This window comes from Nannospalax galili, unplaced genomic scaffold (assembly GCF_000622305.1).
Source record: "Nannospalax galili isolate Female #2095 unplaced genomic scaffold, S.galili_v1.0 scaffold999, whole genome shotgun sequence".
Taxonomy (NCBI): Eukaryota; Metazoa; Chordata; class Mammalia; order Rodentia; family Spalacidae; genus Nannospalax; species Nannospalax galili.
In genome coordinates this window covers 535,706-558,536 of record NW_008344824.1, presented here as the reverse complement: position 1 = coordinate 558,536, position 22,831 = coordinate 535,706, and the positions used below count along the sequence as shown (strand labels likewise).

The following is a 22,831-nucleotide window of genomic DNA, read 5'->3' as shown; positions in this document are numbered from 1 at the left end:
TATCTTGCCATCTGCCAAGATTCTAAACAGGATCAGCACCACAAAGATTATCATGTTGCCCTTTTACCCCACCTCCACCCTCCCATCTCTGACTCCTAGTAATACTAACATACTCTCTATTTATCTGTGACACTGTTATACTGCACCCTAGTACAGACTCTGTTCACCTTGGCACTTCTTCACAACTGCTGTTATTACAGTTCTGCTTGACATCAGTCAAAGTGGAATCAATTTTTTCTTCTTTTTTTAATATTTTATTTTTATTTTATGCATATGCGTGTATTGCCTGAATGTAGGTAAGTGCACCCATGTCGTGCGGTGCCCGCGAAGGACAGAAGAGGCTGTCAGATCCCCTGGAACTGGAGTTACAGACAGTTGTTAGCTGCCATGTGGGTGCTGGGATTCGAACCCAGGTCTTCTGCAAGAACAGCCAGTGTTTTTAACCACGGAACTATCTCTCCATCCCTGATCAATTTTCTAAAACAGCTGGCCATGGAAGGAATGACTTAATATTGATGATACTGAATTTTGCTGCTATCATTGACAGACTATCCAAAAGCAGAAAAGTTTTGTTGTTCAGATGTATGGGCTCTAATATGTGCATGCCTATTGATACACAGATTTCTGGGTATAAAAGAACCTATTTTCTGGAACCCTTGCAAAGCTCCATATAAACATAAGCACTGATGCCTCTAAAACCAAGAGCAGGGCATGCAAGATGGCTCGGAAGGTAAAGATACTTCCCGTGCAGGCCTGGTAACCTGAGTTAAATCCCCAGAACCCATGTTACAGTAGAAGAGGAGAATCAATTCTACAAAGTTGTCCTCTGACCACCACAGAGGAACCATGACACGAGTCCCATACACACATCATGCACACACACACACACACACACACACACACACGTCCAATAACAATATTTTTTTAAATTATTCAAGGACAATAATATTTCTGAAACTACCAAATGTAGAAGGGCAAGGCTCAGCATTTTCTCTCATCTGACCATCTCAGAACTTTTCAGTCATTCTATGCCTGTACATGGGAACTCTGATTTCCAGTTACAGAAATCTGGTTCTTTCCTTGAAAACCATTAGAAATAGTATCTTTTGGGGGCTGGAGAGATGGCTCAGCAGTTAAGAACACTGACTATTCTTGCAGAAGACCTAGGTTCGAATCCCAGCACCCACATGGCAGCTAACAACTGTCCGTAACTCCAGTTCCAGAGGATCCAACAGCCTCTTCTGTCCTCCACAGGCACTGCACAACACGCGTGCACTTACCTACCTGCAAGCATAACACTCATACACATAAAATAAAAATAATAAAATATTAAAAAAGAAAGAAAGAATATCTTTTACTTCAATTTAAAATTCACAGAATGAAAGATGAACCACTAGTTATAAAAATGCAATTTAAGTCTGGGAGATGTCTCAGCATGCAAAGGCCCTTGCTGGGCAAGCCTGCCAACCTGAGTTAGGTCCCTGGAAACACAAAAAGGTGGAAGTAGAGAACCAACTCCACTACGTTATTCTCTAACCTCCACATGTGTACCATGGCATGTGCCCACACACACATGTACACACAATAACAAATACTTTAAATGCAATTTAAAAAGTAACAAGGTATCTATGCACTTTTCCCAGCTCTAGGCAGCATGCATGCAACTGGAGTTCACTACCTGCAGAGCTCAGGAGGACGCTGAAGTCTGTTCCGCGCTGTGATTCTCCGCTTTCATCATTGATGTCTTTTTCAGTATCTTGGTATCGATCCCAGTTTGAGACGATTTTCCTTTTAGAATAATTTCCCTGTTCATCATTCTCTTCTCTATAGGTCTCTGAATCACTGTCATCTTCAACCTGCAATCATTAGAGACAAATCAATAAGTAGCCAGTGGAAATCTCTACCTTAGAGTAAAATGAACAAAGTAATAGTATACAGGTATGACAATAAAAAGTAAATTTATAAACCAAACTGGTACACCTAAGCAATATTTCCAAAGAACTGTTCTTTCAGAGTAAACTTTTCAGTGAGCACCTTCTGGAAAATTCTGCCTGAACCCATGGCCATGTATAATAGTTGTTTCATCTAATTAAAATAATCAAGATAAGGGGTATTGACCAAATGTTTCAAAGGGTTTAAAAGCACTTGCTGCACACACTTAGAGACCTGAGTTCAATTCCAGGAACCCACACAAAGGTGGAAGGGATCAACTCCACAAATTTGTTCTGTGACCTCCACACATGTGCCATGGCACACATGCCTCCCTACAATAATAATAAATATTTTAAATGACTTTAGAATGGAAATCAACTCTTTAAATTTATTGATTTTTACAAACATATTCCACAAATATGTTTCATACGCCTTAAATAGGAGCCCAACTCAGATGCATTCTAGAGGCATTTTCAGTCTTGGGTATTAAAAGAAAGGATGCAGAGAACAGTAGATCAGAATTTAATTGCTTTAAGAAATAAATTGTGGCCCAGGCGTGGTGGCACACTCCTTTAGTCCCAGTCCTTGGAAGGCAGAGGGAGGTGGAATTCTGTGAGACTGAGGCTAAGCCTGGTCTACATAGCAAGTTCTAGGCCAGCTGGGACCACAGAGAGACCATCTCAAAAGGAAGAAAGGAAGGAAGAAAGAAAGGGAGGGAAGGAGAGAGGGAAGGAGGGTGGGAGGGAGCCAGTGAGATGGCTCAGTGGGTAAAAGCATAAGCCTGCCAGTCTCAGTTCGATCCCCATAGCCTAAGGTGGAAAGAATCCACTCCCAAAAGTTGTCTGCTCACCTCCACATGTGTGCTTCGGCATGCACACACCTGCACCTATATACAAACATCATACACACACATAAAAATATAAATTTTAAAAAAGAAAAATGGTAGAAGAGAAATCTATAGATTAAAAGAGCTTAACAGGCTGGGGGTATAAATCAATGGCAACATCCCCCCCTTTTAAAAAATTGAATGGTCTCACAACAGTTGTAAGGTTAAGAACTTATGTATATACCCTGATTCAAACCATCTAGCCAGAGAAAGTGATAACTATGAGACAATTGAGGAAATGTAAACAATGACTACACATTTGATTATATTAGGGATATACTAGTAATTTTATTTACTGTTTGGTATATAAATTACATTATGAATTTTTAGTGTTCTCATATTTTAGGTATAAATATTCAACTATAGTTTAAAAGATAATTATACATTATTTTGTTTTGTTTTGTTTTAGAGAGAGACTCTTAGCATGGACCCCAGGTTCTCCTCAAATTTGCATTCTTCATGCCTCAGCCCCTCAAATGCTGAGATTATAGGCATATGCCACCACACACAGACTACTTCTAAACCCACACACAGAAAAAAACTTCTTCTATAACTTCTTTTTCCCAGCTAGTACCCAATTCAAGACTATGCATTATAACTGATCACTTATCTCCTACATCCCTTGAAGCTAGCACAACCCATACACACACACACACACACACACACACACACACACACACACATTTTTGACTTCTTGAGACAGGGTCTCCCTACAGCCCCAGCTGGCCTAGAACTCACTATGTAGACCAGGCTGGCCTCAATCTCACAGAGATCCACCTGCCTCTGCCTCCTGAGAGCTGGGATTAAAGGCATGCACTACAAAGCCCAACCCACAACCCCTAATTTTATAATGTCTATTTATTGGCAAGGCCAGGCCAGGCAGCATGTTTAGTTACTTGTTTTTCTTAAGTTATTCATAAATTTTGTCTTTTTTTTTCTGTCTTTTTGAGACAGGGTCTCTCTGTAGCCTTAGCTGCCCTGGAACTCACTATGTAGACCAGGCTGGCCTTGAACTCACAGAGATCCATCTGCCTCTGCCTCCCAGTGCTGGGATTAAAGGTATGTGCCACCACACCCAGCATAGTTATTCATAAATTTTTTTAACTTCCAATATTACCTATACACTGTTCCTTAAAAACCTAAATGCTCAGCTAAGTATTTCTTGGTTAACATACATCATACACAATGCTCTGAACACTGTATCACATCAGTCGATAGATAAATGGAAATCCCAGCATAACTAACACTACAACTGATCAAAGGGTTTTGATGATGAGGTCTCACCTACTCACTGTTCAGATATGTCTTCCCTATTTCCATGTAGGAAATTCCTATACAGTTATTTTGCTCTTCTGTAAGTCTGTTCCCCATCAACCATTCACCCAACAAATTTCACAAGTCAATAATCCTCACTGAAAGAAATTTCATAAACTTTCCTGAAAGGATGGACTAATTGGCCTTTCAAGATCACTTTCAGCCTTCAAATATCATAAAGCTCCTTGTGAAAATGAGAAAATGGACATTTATATTAAAATCAAGGTATTAAAAACATGGCCTGAAACCTAGAGGTTTCCTGCCATCCCCACAAAATACCCACCCAAAAGATGCGACTGATAAAAAGTAGGAAAGTGAAATCTACCTCATAAATTACTGATATCAGGAACTTTCTAAAGAAATGCACTTTCCAATTGATGAGAACTTAGGGGCTAGAACCTGAGCTGAAAATATTAGCAGGGTTTAATCTGGGAAAATCCAATATTCTTTTGTTGTCCACGGAGAAAAGCTGCACCAGTTAGTGTGAAATCTCTATACAGCTTAAACACGTGGTGAAAATGTGAACCTGGGCAAGATAATGATCTTGATCACCTGACAGCAAAATACTGCAGTGAAACAAGCCCTGGAATGAAAGGCAGGAGACCCAGAGAGAACTGATGGGCCAGCCCTGCCACCACCACCACCCTCTAGTCACTGTTCATAACAGGCTGGGCCTTCTGCACACTCCCAAGTCAGAGGTGTCCCCAAGTCAGGATCTCATTGCTCATACAAAACGCAAGGGCAGGAAGAGCCTCTGTCACAGGTGACTAGAAAGAAGTCAAAGTTCCAAGGGCACCTTATGTGACTTGGAGATCGTAGTTGGGTCATTATACAAACATCTGGGACAAATGAGAACTATGTAAAGCCTCAGGATAGGATGCAACAAGTAAGAATTCTGTTGAAAGCAGTATTACATAAAGATGTCATTTTTATGCTGACATCATTTCAAAACTAGATTGATAATTTTCACTGTAATATTTTACACCGGGACACTGGTCATTGGTTGTAGTGTTCATAAAGGGACTCAGTTGGGTTACTTATGAACAAAGTACTGTTGAGCTATTGTCCTGCCCAGTGAGAACACAAACCAGAAGATCCACTTACGCCAGAGGGAGGGTCTCAACTGAATGAGTAATGTTCTGCAGTTCTAACAGGCAAGAGCATTTGACTTCACCTACTCTACAGAATGGAGGTGGGAAAAATTCTTCCATGAACAACTCAGATGGACAATCTAAAACTCTTGATCGAGGATGAAAATCTAGAGCAAGAAATATGGAACCCTGCATCTAAATGCATTCATGCAAATATGGATCAGTCTGACATAGTTCAAACAGCCTTCTCAAGACTGAAAAACAATGTTTGTGCCCATGTTCCAGATAAACGATTTATACGTGGGTATACACATACACACAGTTTCCTTTTTACATTCAAGGTTCTAAACCACTATTTTTCTAAATAGTCTTTTCTTATCAAGGTATTTGCCAAAGTATTCCCACCTACTGAATCCATCTTCTTCACAAATGTACCCGCTCAGTCCACCTGTTCATCAAAAAGTCTAAACTGAGTGTCCAACTCTCTCCCCACAAAATGAAACAAAGCAAAGCAACCCCCACCATATGCCATTTCACACAGAACAGAGTCCTCATCCTGTTCCAATAAAGCTAAGCAGTTTTTCCAGCACAAGTGTCATCTCATCAGCTACTTTGAATGGTCTATCACTTCAGATGTTTCATGAGGTCCCTGTTGCCATGTAGCTATCAATTCTACTAAGACGCCGATTAGCAAGGTAAGTGGTTTCAGTAAGCCTAAATGTCTAAAACTATTAAAAACTCAGTTACTTGGCAACTATTCTAGCAAAGCTTTCAAAATAAGAATTGTAATGTCTTCTTGAAGTTCTAATGTATGTTGATACACTTCAACCAATGTTTGAAATGCATTTATCTGAGTACTGATTTACTGGGTTTTGTGTTTATTATTTTTATTTTATGTGTGTGAGTATATTGCCTGAATGTATGCAAGTGCACCCATGCCATGCAAGCCCTCGGGGGCCAGAAGAGAATATCGGATCCACTCGAACTGGAGTTACAGGCAGCTGTTAGCAACCATGTGGGTTCTGGAAATAGAACCTGGGTCCTCTGGAAGAGCAGCTCTTAGCTGCTGAGCCATCTCTCCAGCCCCAGATTTATTGTTATTTTTTTTAGACAGTCACTAAGTAACCTAGGCTGACCACAAACTTCCTGCCTCAAGCTTCCCAAATGTTGGGATTACAAGCATGCACTACCATGCCTGCCAGGTTTCAATTCTTCAAAATATTTTCAGTACTGGAGATTTACTCTAAGGCCTCACTTATGCTAGCTAAGCACCCTAACAGTGCACTGTATCCATAGTTCTATTTTTAGTTTTTATGTTGAAGCATAGTCTCACTAAGACACCCAAGCAAGCCTTGAACTTTTAATTTTCCTACCTAGTCATGAGCAGCGAGGATTACCAGCCTGCACTACCAGATCTGACTGGGTTCTTCTTTTTTCTCTTTAAAACCATTTTTCAATGTATCAGATTACAGATTTACCATTAGGTAATACTCTCATTTTTTTTTGACAGGGTACTGCTACGTAGTCCAGGCTGGCATAACTCATTATGTAGACTGGCTTCAAATTTATAGCAATTCCCCTGAGTGCCATCATACCCAGCTTCCTTTTCTATTTTAAAGGCAGAGATTTTGCTAGTTTCTTCTACAATATAAATCTAAAGAGGCAAAATGGAAAGAAGGCAGAAACAATATTTCTTTTGGATTAACCATTTTCCAATTGAAGTCCCTAGGCATTAGAGATGAAATAAGGTACAAAGAGGGATTTGTTCAAGGTCTTATAGACAGAGGCAGGATGAAAAATAGCTTAAAATGCAAATGTCTCTTCACTGAGCAAAAGATTAGTGTTAAAAAAAAATTCTGCTGGGTATTGTGGCACACTCCTTTAATCCCAGCACTCAGGAAGCAGAGGCAGGCAGATCTCTGTGAGTTAAGGGCCAGCATGGTCTACATAGTGAGTTCAAGGTCAGCTGGGGTCTACAGAGAGACCCTGTCTCAAAAAGACCAAAGTAAAAATAATAACAACTCTAAGGGTAGTAGCTCATGCCTGTAATCCCAACATTTAAGAGGCTGAGACAGGAGGAACACTTCTTGTTTGAGGCCAAACTGGGCTACACAGTAAGTTAGAGGCTAGCCTGGGACTACAGAGCAAGATCCTGTCTAAGAGGTTAAAAAAAAAAAAAAAAAGTGTAGAGGCTGGAGAGAAGGCTTAGTGGTTATGAACTCGTATGGCCCTTCCAGAGAACCTGGGTTTGTTTCCCACCACCTACATGACAGCTAACAACCACCTATAACTCCAGTTCCAGGGAATCTGATGCCTTCTTCTGGCTTCTGCAGGCATTGTACAACACAGACGCACTTACATACAAGCAGGCAAAACACAAGCGGGGGGGGTTGCTAGATGTGGGGGGGGTGTCTTTAATCCAAGCACTCAAGAGGCAGAGGTAGAAGGGATCTTTGAGTTAGAGGCCAGTCTGATCTACATAGCAAGTTCCAGGCCAGATGGGGCTACAGGGAGGCCCTGTCTCAAAAAGACCCCCCCCCCAAAAAGTTTTTTTTACATGTAAAATTATCTTAGTATCTAAAGCCCTACTGAATGTTCTCATGACTACCAATGGAGAAAGTTAAGGCTAAGGGCCCAGAAAGATGGAAAGATGCTGCAAGAAAAAGACTAAATGGTACTGGAGACTGAACTTGGGCTGATGCATGCTAAGCATGCTATCTCTGAGCTATATCCCCAGCCAAGAATTATAGTATGGGAAACTACCCTTCCTACATCAATGGCATCAGACATCTTTCCAAGCTCATTTCATTCAACTATCTTATTTAATATCAGTAAAATCCTAGAGGATGGGCAGGATCTTACACATAATCAATTATATGTACATAGATGAAATCTATTTTATGTACCCACTTCAAAAATTCACCAACCACACAAGTGAACAATCTCTGATCCAAAAATTTACTCACTGAAATTTACTATTGCAATCATTGAAAACAGCAAGATTCACAAAGAGGGAAATGGCTTGATGACAAGTCACTACAGCACAGTTATCAAAAATACCCCAGAGCAAACTAAAACAGAAGTCAGCTGTTGGTAAAATATGAAAGAAAAATGAAACAAGTGTGATCACACCTCATTCTGCCTCTTCTTGCAGAAGGTTCCACTCCACCATGTGCTAGGGTATCCTCTCCTAACCCCACCTCAGGGCTCTGGATGGGCTGCAGTTCTTGCTGTTTTCCCTGACATGTGTTCTGTCACAGCCAGGCAGCTGGACACTCTGCGTATCTCCACGACTCATCCTATCATATCATTCAATCGCTTGATCAGATCAAATTATAATCTCATTCCCTTTGTGGCAAAAGGCTGTAGGTTTAACTACTATATCAAATTTCTCCAAAACACAAAATATATCTACATAACTTTCCCCTTCTTTTGCTAAGGATTAAACTGGGGCTTTGTACCTGCTAGGTAAACATAGAGCTGCATCCCAGCCACACATTTTAGTTGTCTTCCTAGACAAGCATCAAAATCAATCTAACCAGCAAAAACTGATTGATTTGCCACTGCATACTACAGAAAACTAGACCTGCCTATATCATGTGGTAACAACACTATACACACACTGACCAAATGAGGAGGATCAAGTCACTACACCAATTATTTAAAAAGTCTTTTCGTGTAAGGATTCTGGCTTCCTGGCATCTGAAGTTCTCTTTTATGTTTACCCTCCTTTTTTCTTTTCTCTAGTGGACAGAGTGTATAAAAAGCTTGTCTTTACTGTTTTGAGGGCTGTCTGTTTCTGTTTCATGTTAAGACCTTTTCTTCATCAAGAGTATTTACATGTGACATTAATGAGAGTAGAAAAGCAAGCGCTCACAATACTCTTATAAATGGTTCCCAAACTCCATAGAAACCGAACAGCAGCTACTGTGCAAATATTATGTAGAATTCAAGTGCAAATACTTCATAAATAAAATGAAAGCCATTGTTTGCGTGAAGGCAAGTGCACACATTATTCTTCAAATCTACTTCAGCGGCATGATGCATGGCATTTGCAAGGTTCCTGCCTGGCACACTCCTCTGGCCAAACTGATTCCTTACTCCCCAGTCTTCAACTGCATGGCATCATGGCTGTGCATTAGCAAAACTCCTTCCCTTCCCATTCCTACTTTAACTAGAATAAAGAAGTGAGAAAAGGCACGTTTTACTTTTTAGACACAACAATTTTCAAGACACCCTTTCCCCCAATGACAGGACGGAATTCTACAATCTACATTTTCCTTCTGCAGCTGTGCTCAACTGTGACCTTTAGGAAGCTCTTCCAGCATTAGGAAGAAAAAAATTTTAATTAAAAGAAAGGGCAGCAAAGACACCTAAGGAGAAAGATTTCACTGTGCTTTAGAGAAAGGCGGATTTTCTCAAAGCTCCTGATCCATAAGGACAAAACGCAAATCCCACAATCAAGATGCTATAGTAGAGCAGGCAAACTGGGTGTCTGGAAGCTGGGTCACAGCACATCTGCATGGCGGTGAGATTCCTTAAAGTTGGCAGTGCTAGTACTCACTGTGTGCCTTACTTTTTGCATAAGTCAGAGATTATTGATCTCTGCTCAGAAATCCAAAGCAACATTTAATTCAACTTTCCCTAGATCCCCACCAAAAACAACCAAAAACTCTTAGGGGAGGAATACAAATTAAATTCTGGTATTGCCTTCTTCTAACAAGAAAGTCTATGAATTTAAACTGTAATCTAAATTCTCAAGAGGAATGAACCTGAAAAAGCAAAAATAGCTAATTTCTACCAGAACACAAACTCTAGACTTGGCAGAACAAAAACACTATATGTGCTTAGTGCAAAAATAAAACAAAAGAAAAAGCTCATCTGTTTCAAAATAGTGGAATTTCTAGAGAAGCAATATTGACTGATTAGAGTGGCCGACATGCAAAGCACTCCCTGCAGCACTGCCATTATCACAATTCTGACAAGGAGTTAAGAAAATATCTGGAGAATGGTCTATCATAAAAGGAGTTCTGAAGAGGCTTTCTTGGAGACAGCCCTAGTGAATAACGAGGACAGAAAAAGACCCTGAGGGACAGAGTCTGTCCCAAAGAAAAGGTCACCATTGCCAGCAAAATAATCTTTGCTTCCTTCCATAAAATCACAGTTAAGAGAAAGAGACAGAGACTGAAAGAGACACAGAGACTGAGACTGACCAACCTGCTCGCATATTCTATATCCCTAAAGTTTTTCAAAACGCAATAGCTCAGATTCTCCTACAACTGAGAACTGGTCCAGAAGGGCAATTTTCAAAAGCATGCAGAACTCCAATTTTCAAAAGCATGCAGGACTCAGGCACTTACTTAGCTGCTACATACGATTTGTTTTTAAAAAGAAGCTCTAGGTCGAAGTGGGGGACTGTGAAGATGCCTCAGTCTGTAAAGTGCTTGTCACACTGGCATGAGGACCTGGATTTGGTCCCCAGCATCAGCACATGTCCTGTAATTCCAACACTGAGGAGGCAGACATGTAGATCATTGGCATTCACTCACTAGCCAGTCCAGGCAAAGGGGTGAGCTACAGGTTCAGTGAGAGACTTTGTCTCAAAAAATAAGGTGGAGAGGGGGTTTGGCGAGATGGATCAATGGTTAAGAGTACATACTGTTCTTGCAGAGGACCAGAGTTCAGTTTCCAACACCCCTGTCAGGTGGCTCATAACAGCCTGTAATTCCAACTCTAGGGGATCAGATACTATTGGCCTCAGCAGGCACCGCACTCATGTAGTCAGTCGTAGAATCTCTGCCTAGCGTGTACAAAGCCCTAGGTTTGATCCACAGCACCACAGAAACTGGGTATGGGAAACATATACCTTTAATCCCAGCACTTGAAAGGCAGATCAAAAAGGATTAGAAGGTCAAGATCATGGGCTACACATCAAGTTTTGAGTCCAGTCTGAGCAATATGAAACTCTATATTAAAAATAAAGAAATAATAAATAAATGGCACACAGGTTCACTACCTACACAGTACCAAGACACCTCCTTTAAAAACTAACAGTTGGGGCTGGAGAGATGACTCAGTGGTTAAGAACACTAGTTGTTCTTGCAGAAGACCCGGGTTTGAATCCCAGCACCCACATGACAGCTAACAACTGTCTGTAACTCCAGTCCCAGGGGATCCGAGAGCCTCTTCTGTCCTCTGCGGGCATTGCACGACATGAGTGCACTTACCTACATGCAGGCAATACATGCATACACATAAAATAAAAATAATAAATAAAATATTTTTTAACTAACAGTCATCTTCGTCTGGAATATTTATCTTTAAAAAATTAAAACTATATGGCTCTCCAATAATTTTTTTCAATTTATACAAAGTTTATACAGAGTCTGGACAAATAAACTGTGATGTTAACCACCACCACAATTAAGGCACAAGTCACCTCAGTCCATAAGTTCCATCAAGTCACCTCATGTAATTAACCTCACCTCCAACCACAGATCTGCTTACTCAACTCGTCTCCCCATTTCCAGGTCACAAAAACAAAATCACACAGTGCTGTGCCCTTTGAGTTGAGCTTCTCAGCCTCAGTGGAGTACATGAGATGTATCCATGTTGCTGTGAACAGACCATTTCTTTTTGCTGCTAAGCTCTAACCCATTAAATCACTGCATCACATTCTGTGTATTTGTTCATTATTACAGAACCTTGGATTGCTTCTGGCTCTTGGCAATTATGAAAAACAGCCACTATTAATATCTGTATGTTTCCATTTCTCTGGGTACATATATGCCTAACAAGATTGCCAGGTTTTAAATATATGCTTGACCTTGTAAAAAAACTGGGAGATTTGGTATTGTTAAAAAAAAAATTTTTTTTTCAGTCATTCAAATTCATATGTTTCTGTGATGTTAATTTGCATTTCTCTATAGACAATAATGTTGAACCTCTTGCAATTATTTGTCACCAATATAAATAGTTCCATTCTGTAGCCCTGGAACTCACTATATAGACCAGGCTGACCTCAAGCTCACAAACATCTGCCTGCCTCTGCCTCGTGAGTGTTGGGATTAAATCATGTGCCACCATGCCTGGCTCCCATCTTCTCAATGGACTATTTTCTAATTGAGTTATACAAAAATATGCTATTATTTTCAGAATACAATTCTTCATTAGGTATATGACTTGGAAATATTTTCTCCCACACTCAGTGACTTGACTTTACACTTTTTTGTGAGTGTTCTTCCCAAAGCAGGTTCTAATTTTATGAAGTCAAATTGATCCCTGGGTGTCTGTGTGTGCATGTGTGTAAACTGTGCATTTGATTCCCTAAAACAATCTTTGCCTAACCCAAAGTCACATTTTTCTCTTATATTCTCTACTAAAGGAAAAACTAAGCTGGGAATGCTAGCACACACCTTTAATTCCAGCACTCTGGAGGCAGAGGCAGGTGGGTCTCTGTGAGATCAAGGCCAGCCTGGTCTACATAGCAAATTCCAGGCCAGCTGGGGCTATAGGGAGACCCTGTCTCAAAAATTCAAAACAAAAATGAAGAATAAAAGCTAGATTGAGGCTGGAGAGATGACTCAGTGAGTAAACCCATTTACTGCAAAGGACTAAGAACTTGAATTCAGATCCCAACACCCATGTAAAACACTGGACATGGTGTGCAAAGGTACCCCAGCACTGTGTGGGGTAGAGCCAGGAGAATCTCCCCAGCAAGCCACCAGTCTAGCTCCAGGTTCAATAAGAGACCCTGTCTCAAAGGGATAAGGTGGACACTTGATGCTCTCTGGCCTTCATGCACTCGAGCATAAGTGTGCATACCCCCACACACGGGCACATATAGCACATACACTCATGCCCTGTGAGGTCTATGCTCCAATGCCAGGAAAGGAGGGTCAAAGGCAGCTGGGAGGTTGAGGAGATTTGGAGGAGCTGCAGGCAGATGAGACATACTATTCATTAGGCAGGCACCTAGGTACATGCCAGCACACACCAGTCACACACAAGCAGGCACAGGCAAACACAGACCAACACACAGGCCTACAAAAAGACATACACAGGCAGGCTAGCAAAAGCAAAGAACTCCAGACTCTTACCTCAAAACCATATTTATACAGAATCACACAAAAGTGGCATTCTGCCAAAAATAGTTATACAACAGATTACACCATTGTTTACTTTTTGGGTCTTCAGACATCTGGCATCAGCCATTTTGTGCTGACTCATATTGCCCCTCACTATGTCCAGTGCCAGCCATCTTTTAGCTAACTCATACCAGATGTCCATATCAGCACCATGTTGCCCAAACATAAACCAGCACTTATGACCTTTTGCTCCCTACATACTCACAAAAATAACAAACTTTTTTTCTTTTAAAGAAGAGCTAGGTCTATCCATTTCAAAACAGTTTATATAGCACACTATAATAACCTCTACAATCTCTAATAATACCAATATCCAGTACATCTTGAGGCTGGCACTGGCTATTTCTTGCCTCAGGAATGGGTTATACATTTCCCTGGTAGACTGGGAAGCTTTTGAATAGCAATGCTGAATGTGAAGCTGTTTAGACTCTAGGTCCTGGTATAGTCCTCTGTAAATGGAGAAAGATGGTTTATAGTTAGTGTCCTCAGCTTGTAAGCAACTGTCCTTGGATATAACCATCACAATTAAGACCTAACATTAGACCACTTCCTCTGAACAGGGTTGTGATTTTGCTTAATCTGTTCTGTTGGACTATAATCTAGTTAGGTTCAAACAGCAAGCTCTACAGGTGATGGTTCCAATATCACCTCAACTCAGGAGGCTTGTGCTGCATCAGTCTGGGTCTGTCTCCCACATCCCTAGTTCCAAGTGGCCCAGAGCCTTGGGCCAGTTCATAAACAGAATGGGAGGGAGTCTCTTTTCCAGCTCTTTCATCTCCAGGGTTCTCTCAGCCATGTTTCTTTGGATTTCTAGCTACTCACATTGTCCCTCGGGGAGACAGCTCTCAAGAAGGCCACATTCAGAGGATAAAGAGAAAAAAATAATTAAAACGGACTCTCCCACACTTAAGACTACAGGAGCTCTTCTTCCCCATTCCCCTGCCAAAAGGACAGGATTTCTACACACCCAGCAACCCTGGCTCTCCAAGGCATCTGCCCATCATGACTCAAACAAGGGGGTGAGTCCCTCCACATGCACTGGCTCACATTTTCCTGATATTCTGCTCAGAAACATGGGTATTCTCTTGGATTTTAGCTACCTCTATGGCATCCTGCAGCTCTGCTGAGAGCACACCATTGCTCAAGGGAAGAAAGAAGGAAAATCAGGGATAAATTCACCCCACTAGCCCCTGACACAGGTCTATTCTCCAGACTTCAGTTTCTCCCAATCTGCCAGTTTGCCTTTACTTTTCTGACTCCTCAGGTAATTGGTCCACAGATTTTAGTGCAATCAACAATCAACAATCAATATAAGGTACAGCAGGCTAGCTTCCTCCCAGCCACGGTCTCCTGGGCAACATTGGCATCAGCTGCTGAGGCAGCATCTGTTTTGACAACTTCAGACGTCCAAAAGAGCTCTCACACACCTGAGTGCAGGCTGGTTCTTCCTCCCTCTTCCCCTCCATCATGCTGTCAGGGTGGGAAAGACCTGGTCACTAGTTCTTCTAAAAGCATAGCATTCACTGCACAACTTGTTTAGCCTCCTCATAGCTGTCACTATTTTAAACCCTAATAAAGAATGAGATGGAGACAGAACAAAACTACCAGAATTGGGACAGCACCCCTGTCTAGTCCCTAGTCTGTAAGCCTCAGCTGCATGTCAGCCCTTCAGCCACGCCAGGCTTATGGTGCTAGGTTAACTACTCAAAGTAAACAGCTGTTCAAGTATGCCAGTGCCACTGATGACTAGACCTAGTCTATACGCACCATAAGGTTGTTAAAAGCACCAAAGAAAGCCTGTTAGAAATTCTGACAGCTTTCTTTAACAGAGGCATTTATACCCATTTGGCTCTTTTCACCAATGGCAAGATAGAAAACTATCCAGAAAGGAGCCTGGATAATAGAATTGGGTTCAGATGTACAGCTAAATCTGTCTTCCCTTTATTACCTTTAGTTATAACAGAAAAAGCATAAAACCTGTCCATAGAAAATAAATGTGAATGTTTCCAGAATACTGAAAATAATTCTTTGCTTAAACAAAAATCCATTATCCAATGGTATATCAAAACCTACTAAAAGGGGCTGGAGAGATAGCTTAGGGATTAAGAGCACTGACTGCTCTTGCCGAGGACCCAGGTTTGATTCCTAGCACTCACATGGCAGCTAACAACCATCAATAACTCCACTTACAGGGGATCCGACACCCTCTTCTGACCTCCGAGGGCACTGCATGGCACGGGTGCACCTACGGACATGCAGGCAATACACTCATACACATGAAATAAAAATAAATAAGGACTGGAGAGATGGCTCAGCAGTTAAGAACACTGGCTGTTCTTGAAGACCCAAGTTCAAATCCAGCACCCACATAGCAGCTAACATCTATCCGTGACTCCAGTTCCAGGGGATCTGACAGCCTCTTCTGTCCTCTATGGGCATTGTACGACATGGGTACACTTAGCTACATGCAAGCAATACATGCAAACACATAAAAATAATAAATAAAATATTTAAAAAATAAATAAAATATTGTTTAAAAAAAAACCTACTAAGAGCCTATACGATGCCAGACCCTGGCCAGTGTGCATGAACACAGCAGTGAGCAAGCAGCCTCCTTGCCCTCATTGAACATCCATCCACTAAAGAAGCCAAACAAACAGATGAACAGATAACATTCGTTCATATAAACATGTAGAGTGTAACTTCAGGTACTGCTTACTACCATCAAAATAAAGCAGGGAAGGAGATGGAGAGTGATAGAGGCAACTTGGCATGGAGAAAGCTCTGAGACAACACTGAAGGCATGAACTGGAAGCACACAGCAGGCTATGTAAAGACAGGGACACAGGAAAGCAGAATGTTCCAGGCAGCAAGGAACCCTCAGGAAAAACTCCACTGCATTCAAGGATCAAAAATGAAGTAATTTTCCTGGCTGAAAGGCTTGAATCAGAAAGAGGCAGTGAAAAGAGATGAGCAGGAGTCCAGCCATGAAGGCCTTTTGGGGCCTGGGAAAGGGTTTGGATATTGTTCCCTCCATGGGGTTGTGCTACATTGCCTAGGCTGGCCTCAAGCTCCTGGATTCACACGATCCTGTGAGTAGTTAGGACTACAGCAGTATCTCTCTCTCTCTCTCTCTCTCTCTCTCTCTCTCTCTCTCTCTCACACACACACACACACACACACAAATCCAGAGCAAAGTCCACATCTACCTCATTGTTAATCCAAACAGATCAAGGAGAAAATAATGCAAAGTCAAATGATAAAGGGAATACTGAACAATTAATCCATTTCCAAAACACCATTATCACTAGCATGATGGCATATGCCTTTAATTGCAGCACTCAGGAGGTAGAGCCAGGCAGATCTCTATGGGAGGCCAACCTGATCTACACAGCAAGTTCCAGGCCAGCCAGCACTACATAGTGAGATCCTGTCTCAAAAAAATTTTTTTAATTTTTAAAAACACATTATTTATGACTCAAATAATGTTCTCAAATGCCAAATTATTCCTTTTCTATTAGAGATAAAAAGTAATATAAGACCTTTAATGTTTTTTAAACTGTGTGGGGTGGGGGTGGAGGGAATGCACCTGAAGGTCAAAGGATAACTGTGTGGAGTTGGCTCTCACCTTCCATCTTTACTTGGGTTCAAAAGATATAACTCGGGTCAGGCTTGGGCAAAAAGAGCCTTTCCACTGAGCCATCTCAATGGCCTACATTCTGCCTCTGAATTTTTACTTTTATTATAGAAGTCTTCATACTACAATGAGTCCCTAGGTTACATAATCCCCTTCAACAATTACAAAGTACATGCTGGTCTTATAGGGAGGGAAGGGAGGAAGGAAAGAATGTCAGTGGAAAGATGTATGTTACCAAGATGTAAATTAGCATCAAAATGGGAAAACTGGGATTGAGCTTGCAGAGAGTACATTAATACATGGCCCATATATCCAACATACATGTAGACATAGAGAGGGATATGGGTCAACATGTTTATATAGCATGGTCAAAAAGAGGGACCAAATTAACTTGTTCTTTGCACTGATTGCTCTCTACTTTTTTGAGGCAAGCTCAGGCCTGCCTGCAATTTACTATATAGCCCAGGCTGGCCTGGAACTAATGATTCTCCTGCCTCAGTCTCTTGAGTGCTAAGATGATAGGCATGTGCCGCCATGCCTAACTAAACCTGTTTTTAATTTTTTTAAAAAGATTTTATTTTTACTTTTAGTTATGTGTATATGCATGTGTCTGTGGGGGGGGGTATGTACACATGAGTGCAGGAGCCCACAGAAGCCAGAGCTATCAAACCCCCCAGGAGCAGGAGTTACAGGTGGTCATGAGTCCCCTGATGTGGTTATTCGGAAATGAGCTCCGGATCTCTGGAAGAGCAGTATGTGCTCTTAACTGCCAAGCCATCTCTCCAGCCCATAAACCTGTTCTTTAAAATAAATGTGTATTTAAGGATATGCCACTTGGGGGGGGGGGGGTATTACAGGTAGCTGTGATGCTCAAAAAAAAGCCATTATATATGTAATTTCTATTTCTGCAATCCAGAAAACTAAGAGTACAATAAATAAAAACAATCTATCAGAAGACATTAAAAACCCAAAAGAAACTGCCTGCTATTTCACAAAATTTATTTTGTGAATGTAAGGTTTGCTTTGATTCTAAACCCTTAATATGCCATAATAAATGAAGTTGTACTAACATTTCACACATATAACACACCAGACCTGGGGCTTACACCACAAGCCCATATCTGGAAACATATTCACCTGGAAATGCCCATGTCAAGGACAGAATGTTCAATGCCTAAATGAACACATTTGTTAACTGGTATTGGCCAGTGCATACCTGGTGATACTTAGCCAGGGAAAATGACAAACGTCTACAGAAAATGAGAAGCTCTAGCTCAAATGATTCTCCTCTGTCAAAATGGATAAAGAAAATGTACATTAGATACCATGGAATTCTTTTTTCAGCCACAAATTACAATAAAGTTACGTCACTGCAAGAAAATGGACACAAGTGGAGATGATCATATTATGCAAATTCAACCAGTCTCAGAAAGACAAAAATTGTATATTTTCTCTCACTTGTGGTTCCTAGATTTTACAGATACCTAAAATCATGTGTGTATATATGACATCATAGTAGAGGAGAAGCTGTTGAGAGGAGCAAAGGAGACTAGCTGAGATGGGGAAGGAGAGGCAGGGGAAGGGGGGAGAATGGACATTGTAGAAAATGTCCTTACTTAACACAGAACCATGTAATGAATATGCACAATGAAAATGGTTCTTAAGTTTTTCTTCTCTATAAAATAAAGGGAGGAAAACGAAAGAAGAGAACAAGGAGAATGCAGCCTTGCTTAGATGGGTGCTGTGGTTTGAGGAACTGAGGAGCAAAAAACTGTGGCCACTAAGAAGCTTTTAATCTCAGCTACTGCCTAACCACAGCTTGGCAAGCATTTCCTGTTTGTTCAATGACTTTGCTAACTGATGTATGAAATGAATGGGACTCCCATTTGGAAAATGCTGTACTACTTACCCCACCTGCTGTTCACAGCTAACACTGTACTTTGGTTGCTGGTTTCATCCCAGTTGAGAGGAAACCCACGTTCTACGCAATGGATCCTACCTACACCTGGCCTGACTTTCTCTTCCCTGAGCCAGGGATTGAACCCAGGACCTTTCTGGCATGCTAGGCACAGGGCTCTAACACTGAGCTGTACCTCCTACCCTTGGCCTGATATTTTCTGCTCATTGTTTTGGAACTGGAAAAGGGTTTTGTAATTAAAACATCTAGTTCAACTTTCATTTCACAGATAGGTCAATTGTTCTTGATTTAATTCAGATAAAAGGTGCTTACAAATTTATTTTTCTTGCTGCCCCACCCCTTTTTTTTAAGTGTGTAGGGCATTTCCTCAGAGTAAGGTCCCATTTTGCAACCCTCCTCACACAATGACCAGATTCCTATTGGGTGTGTTATAAACAGAGAAGCCATTCTTCAGGCCCCCTGCTCTGGGCACACCCCAACTCACACATTTGCTTTCAACTCTACTACCTGTTTCTTGGGGAGGAGAAATCCTATCAGATATGGTGACACATGCCTGTAATCCCAGTCCCTGAGAGGTCAAGGCAGGAGGATCAAGGTCAGCCTGAGCTACAATATAGAGTCCCAGGCCAACCTGGGCTACAGAAGAGTCTGCCTCATACAACCAAAAAAAGAAAAAGAAAAAAGGAAAAAAAAAAACCCTTTAATCAGAACTTCTATAAAGAGAAATGAAGCACTGTTACATCACACTTCTAGGAAATTATACTCCAGATGTGTAAAATGCAAAATGAATATTAACACATAAAAGTCACACAAAAAATGCAAGGTTGAAATTAATGGTTATAAATCATAATAACACCATTCTAGACATCCCAAGGAATTTCAAATACACAGGAATGAAACTCACACAGCACACTTTAAGAATGAATGCTAAGCCAGATGTCGTGGGGCACACCTTTAATACCAGCACTTGGGAGGCAGAGGCAGACAGATCTCCATGAGTTCAAGGCCAGCCTGGTCTATATAAGGAGTTTCAGGACAGTCAGGGCTACACAGTGAGACCCTACCTAAAAAAAAAAAAAAAAAACTAAAAAATACTACCTGAATATTATCAATTTTTCCAAATTGCAGCTACTAATGGTCTATTCACACCAGAGAATATACAGGTATCTATATACTGTAACTATAAAGTGATTTGAGATTGGATTTTACCCATTTCAATCACTATAGTATTTAAAATATACATGTTTATAAAAATTAGTGTGCATGTTTTATTTAAAATGCTTTTACTGCCTTTTACTGCTAAGGGTGAGACAGGGTCTCATGTAGCCCATGCTGGCCTCTAACTATTATGTAGCTGATCTTCCTGCCTCCATCTCCTGAGCACTGGAATTACAGGTTTATGTGGGGCTGGAGAGCGAACCTAGGGCCTTAAGCATGTTATACAAGCAATCTACCAACTGAGCCACATCCCCAGCCTTAAAATGCTTTCTATGCAATGTTTTAATTAACAAATGAATACAATATGCTGGAAACTTTATATTTTTAAAGTATCTCAGCAAGTTGATTTTAAAATGTTATATACAAACTTAAAGGTACAACACTGTAGATGATTTCCTCAAGATTTTTTTTAATTTGATTTATTTTTATTTTATGTGTATTAGTGGTTTGCCTGCATGTATATAAGTGCCCCTGTGTTCGTGAAATGCCCTAGGAGGTCAGAAGAGGGGATTGGATCCCTGGAACTGGAGCTAGACAGGTGTGCGCTGCCATGTGGGTGCTTAGAACAGAACCCAGATCCTCTGCAACAGCAGCCCGTGCTCTTAACCACTGAGTCATCTCTCCAGTCCCTCCTCAAGATATTTGTAAGCAGAATAAGCAAAATCATGCGAGGATAAATTATCTGTGTAGATAAAAGAAATATGCAGGTGAAACAATAGTGAGCCAGCATAACACACCTCACAATAGCACACTGTTAACACAGACAAACATGTCAGAACACCTATAGCATCACGCAGCAGCACACAGTGGCAAGAGAGAATGGCAAAAGCTGCTTTTTTATGTAAAGACAGGATCTCACAACGTAAGCCAGACTGGCCTAGAACAATGTAGCCAGGCTCCAAAGGCTAATCCTACAGCAGTCTTTTGTTGAGACACTTAGGCACGTTCTGTTTCTAACCAAACCTGCTTCAGTCTTTGTAAAAAGGGGGAAAACACAATCCTACAGGCTGTCACTTGAGTTTGAGATTAATGAGCTCCCAGTCTCTGCTGGCTATCATGATGCAAGTAACTCGCTTCAGCAACAGGGAAGGAACAAGTGCCTTAGATTCCTGCCAGGATCTGACTTGATACCAAATCAGGCTCATTCTAAGTATGAGCATCAAAGTAACAGACTTCCCTTGTACGGAGTAAGAATGGCAACAAGAGTTCATAGTACTATTCAGGGAATGGATATATATTATTATTTACCTCAGGCAATGGATATATATTATTATTTACCAAGCAAAACTTTGGTAAGAAAAATATACCTCCAAAGTTCTACTTCCCTTGGTGCAGTTATAAACAGCTCTCGTCTTTTTTTTTAAGGTTTTTTTTTAATTTATTATTTTTATTTTATGTGTATGAGATTGCCTGCATGTGAGTACACCCATGTCATGCAATGCCACAGAGGTCAGAAGAGGGCTTCAGATTCCCCTGGAACTGGAGTTAAGGATGACTCATACCCGCCATGTGGGTGCTGGGAGTGGAACCCAGATCCTCTACAAGAGCAGTCAGTGCTCTTAACCACTGAGCCATCTCTCCAGCCCCAGCTCTCATGTTTTATTGAATATAAGTAACTAAATAGTGATCACATCTGGGTACAATAGCACACATCTGTAGTCCTGACTTGAGAGGTTGAGGCAAGAGAACTGCTTATGGCCAGGAGCTGGAGGGTAGCCTGGGCTACACAGTGACCCTGTCTCTTTTAAAAAAAAAAATGAATATAGACATACACATTTGCCATATAAATATGGATCAAGAAAGCAAAGATCTACTAACATTCAAATAACTAAATGTGGTATCAGTATTATTGTGCAACCTTGTAATCATATTGAAACATGATTTTCATGTTGAAACATGAAAATATCTTTCAAAAGCTGTGTGTGTGTGCATGCGCAGAGGCCAGAGGAAGACACTGGATGTCATCCCTGTTTTGCTTGAGACATCTCTGATTGAACCTGGAGCTCGGCTAGGCTGCAGCGAGCCAAGCTCCAGTCATCCTCCTGTCTGCCGGGCTCCCAAGTGCTGGGGTGACAGGTGCAAGATGCGATGCCCAGTTTTTCACAGGGGTACTTAATCTGAACCCAGGTCCCTCATGCTTCCACAGCAAGAGCTCTTACCCATGAGTAATCTTGCCAGTCCTCCCCACCACCACCTCTTTAAAGTCATGCCAGAAGTAGCTCAGAGCAGTAACCAAAAGACAGGCTCTGGAGCCAACACACCCAGGTTGAATTCAGGTTCAGCAATTTGCATGTTAACTGTGGATAAGTTATTTAACCTTTCCTAATTGTGAGTTACTAAGCTATGTTCAAATTTCATACTAAGTGCTCAACAAATGTGAGTTACTATTACCTGTAGGAAAAAGGGAAAAAAATTCAAGGACTGCTAATAGGCCTTGATTTCCACTCTGCTAACAGCTCATCACAACAATAAACATTAGGAATAAAACAAAGACTTTCACTTTCACCCCTGTAATCAGTACAGTATTGGAAGTCTCAGCCAGAGTAAGAACATGAAAGTATCCAAAGAGAGAAGTCAATACCTGCTTGCACATGGTATTAGTTTAGATGTAGAAAAATCTAGCAAAGCTACCAAAAAAACTGTTAAAAGTGATAAACAAATTCAATAAGGTTACAGAATACCAGAACG

General features: G+C 41.1%; 2 protein-coding genes and 1 non-coding gene across 3 annotated transcripts in view; 1 reads left to right on the top strand and 2 right to left on the bottom strand.

Moving 5' to 3' along the window:
* Chrm5 (cholinergic receptor muscarinic 5) overlaps positions 1-22,831 on the top strand; it is a 75,579-nt gene that overhangs the window by 29,223 nt on the left and 23,525 nt on the right. The window lies entirely within an intron of this gene.
* Positions 1-22,831, bottom strand: part of Aven (apoptosis and caspase activation inhibitor) — a 178,866-nt gene that overhangs the window by 150,814 nt on the left and 5,221 nt on the right. The window contains 1 exon segment of the mRNA XM_008841148.3: positions 1,679-1,856. Coding sequence (XP_008839370.2) covers positions 1,679-1,856 — 178 coding nt within the window.
* Positions 19,276-19,402, bottom strand: LOC115071702. Its single transcript, XR_003850792.1, has one exon. It is a non-coding gene; the product is annotated as a small nucleolar RNA SNORA11 (small nucleolar RNA).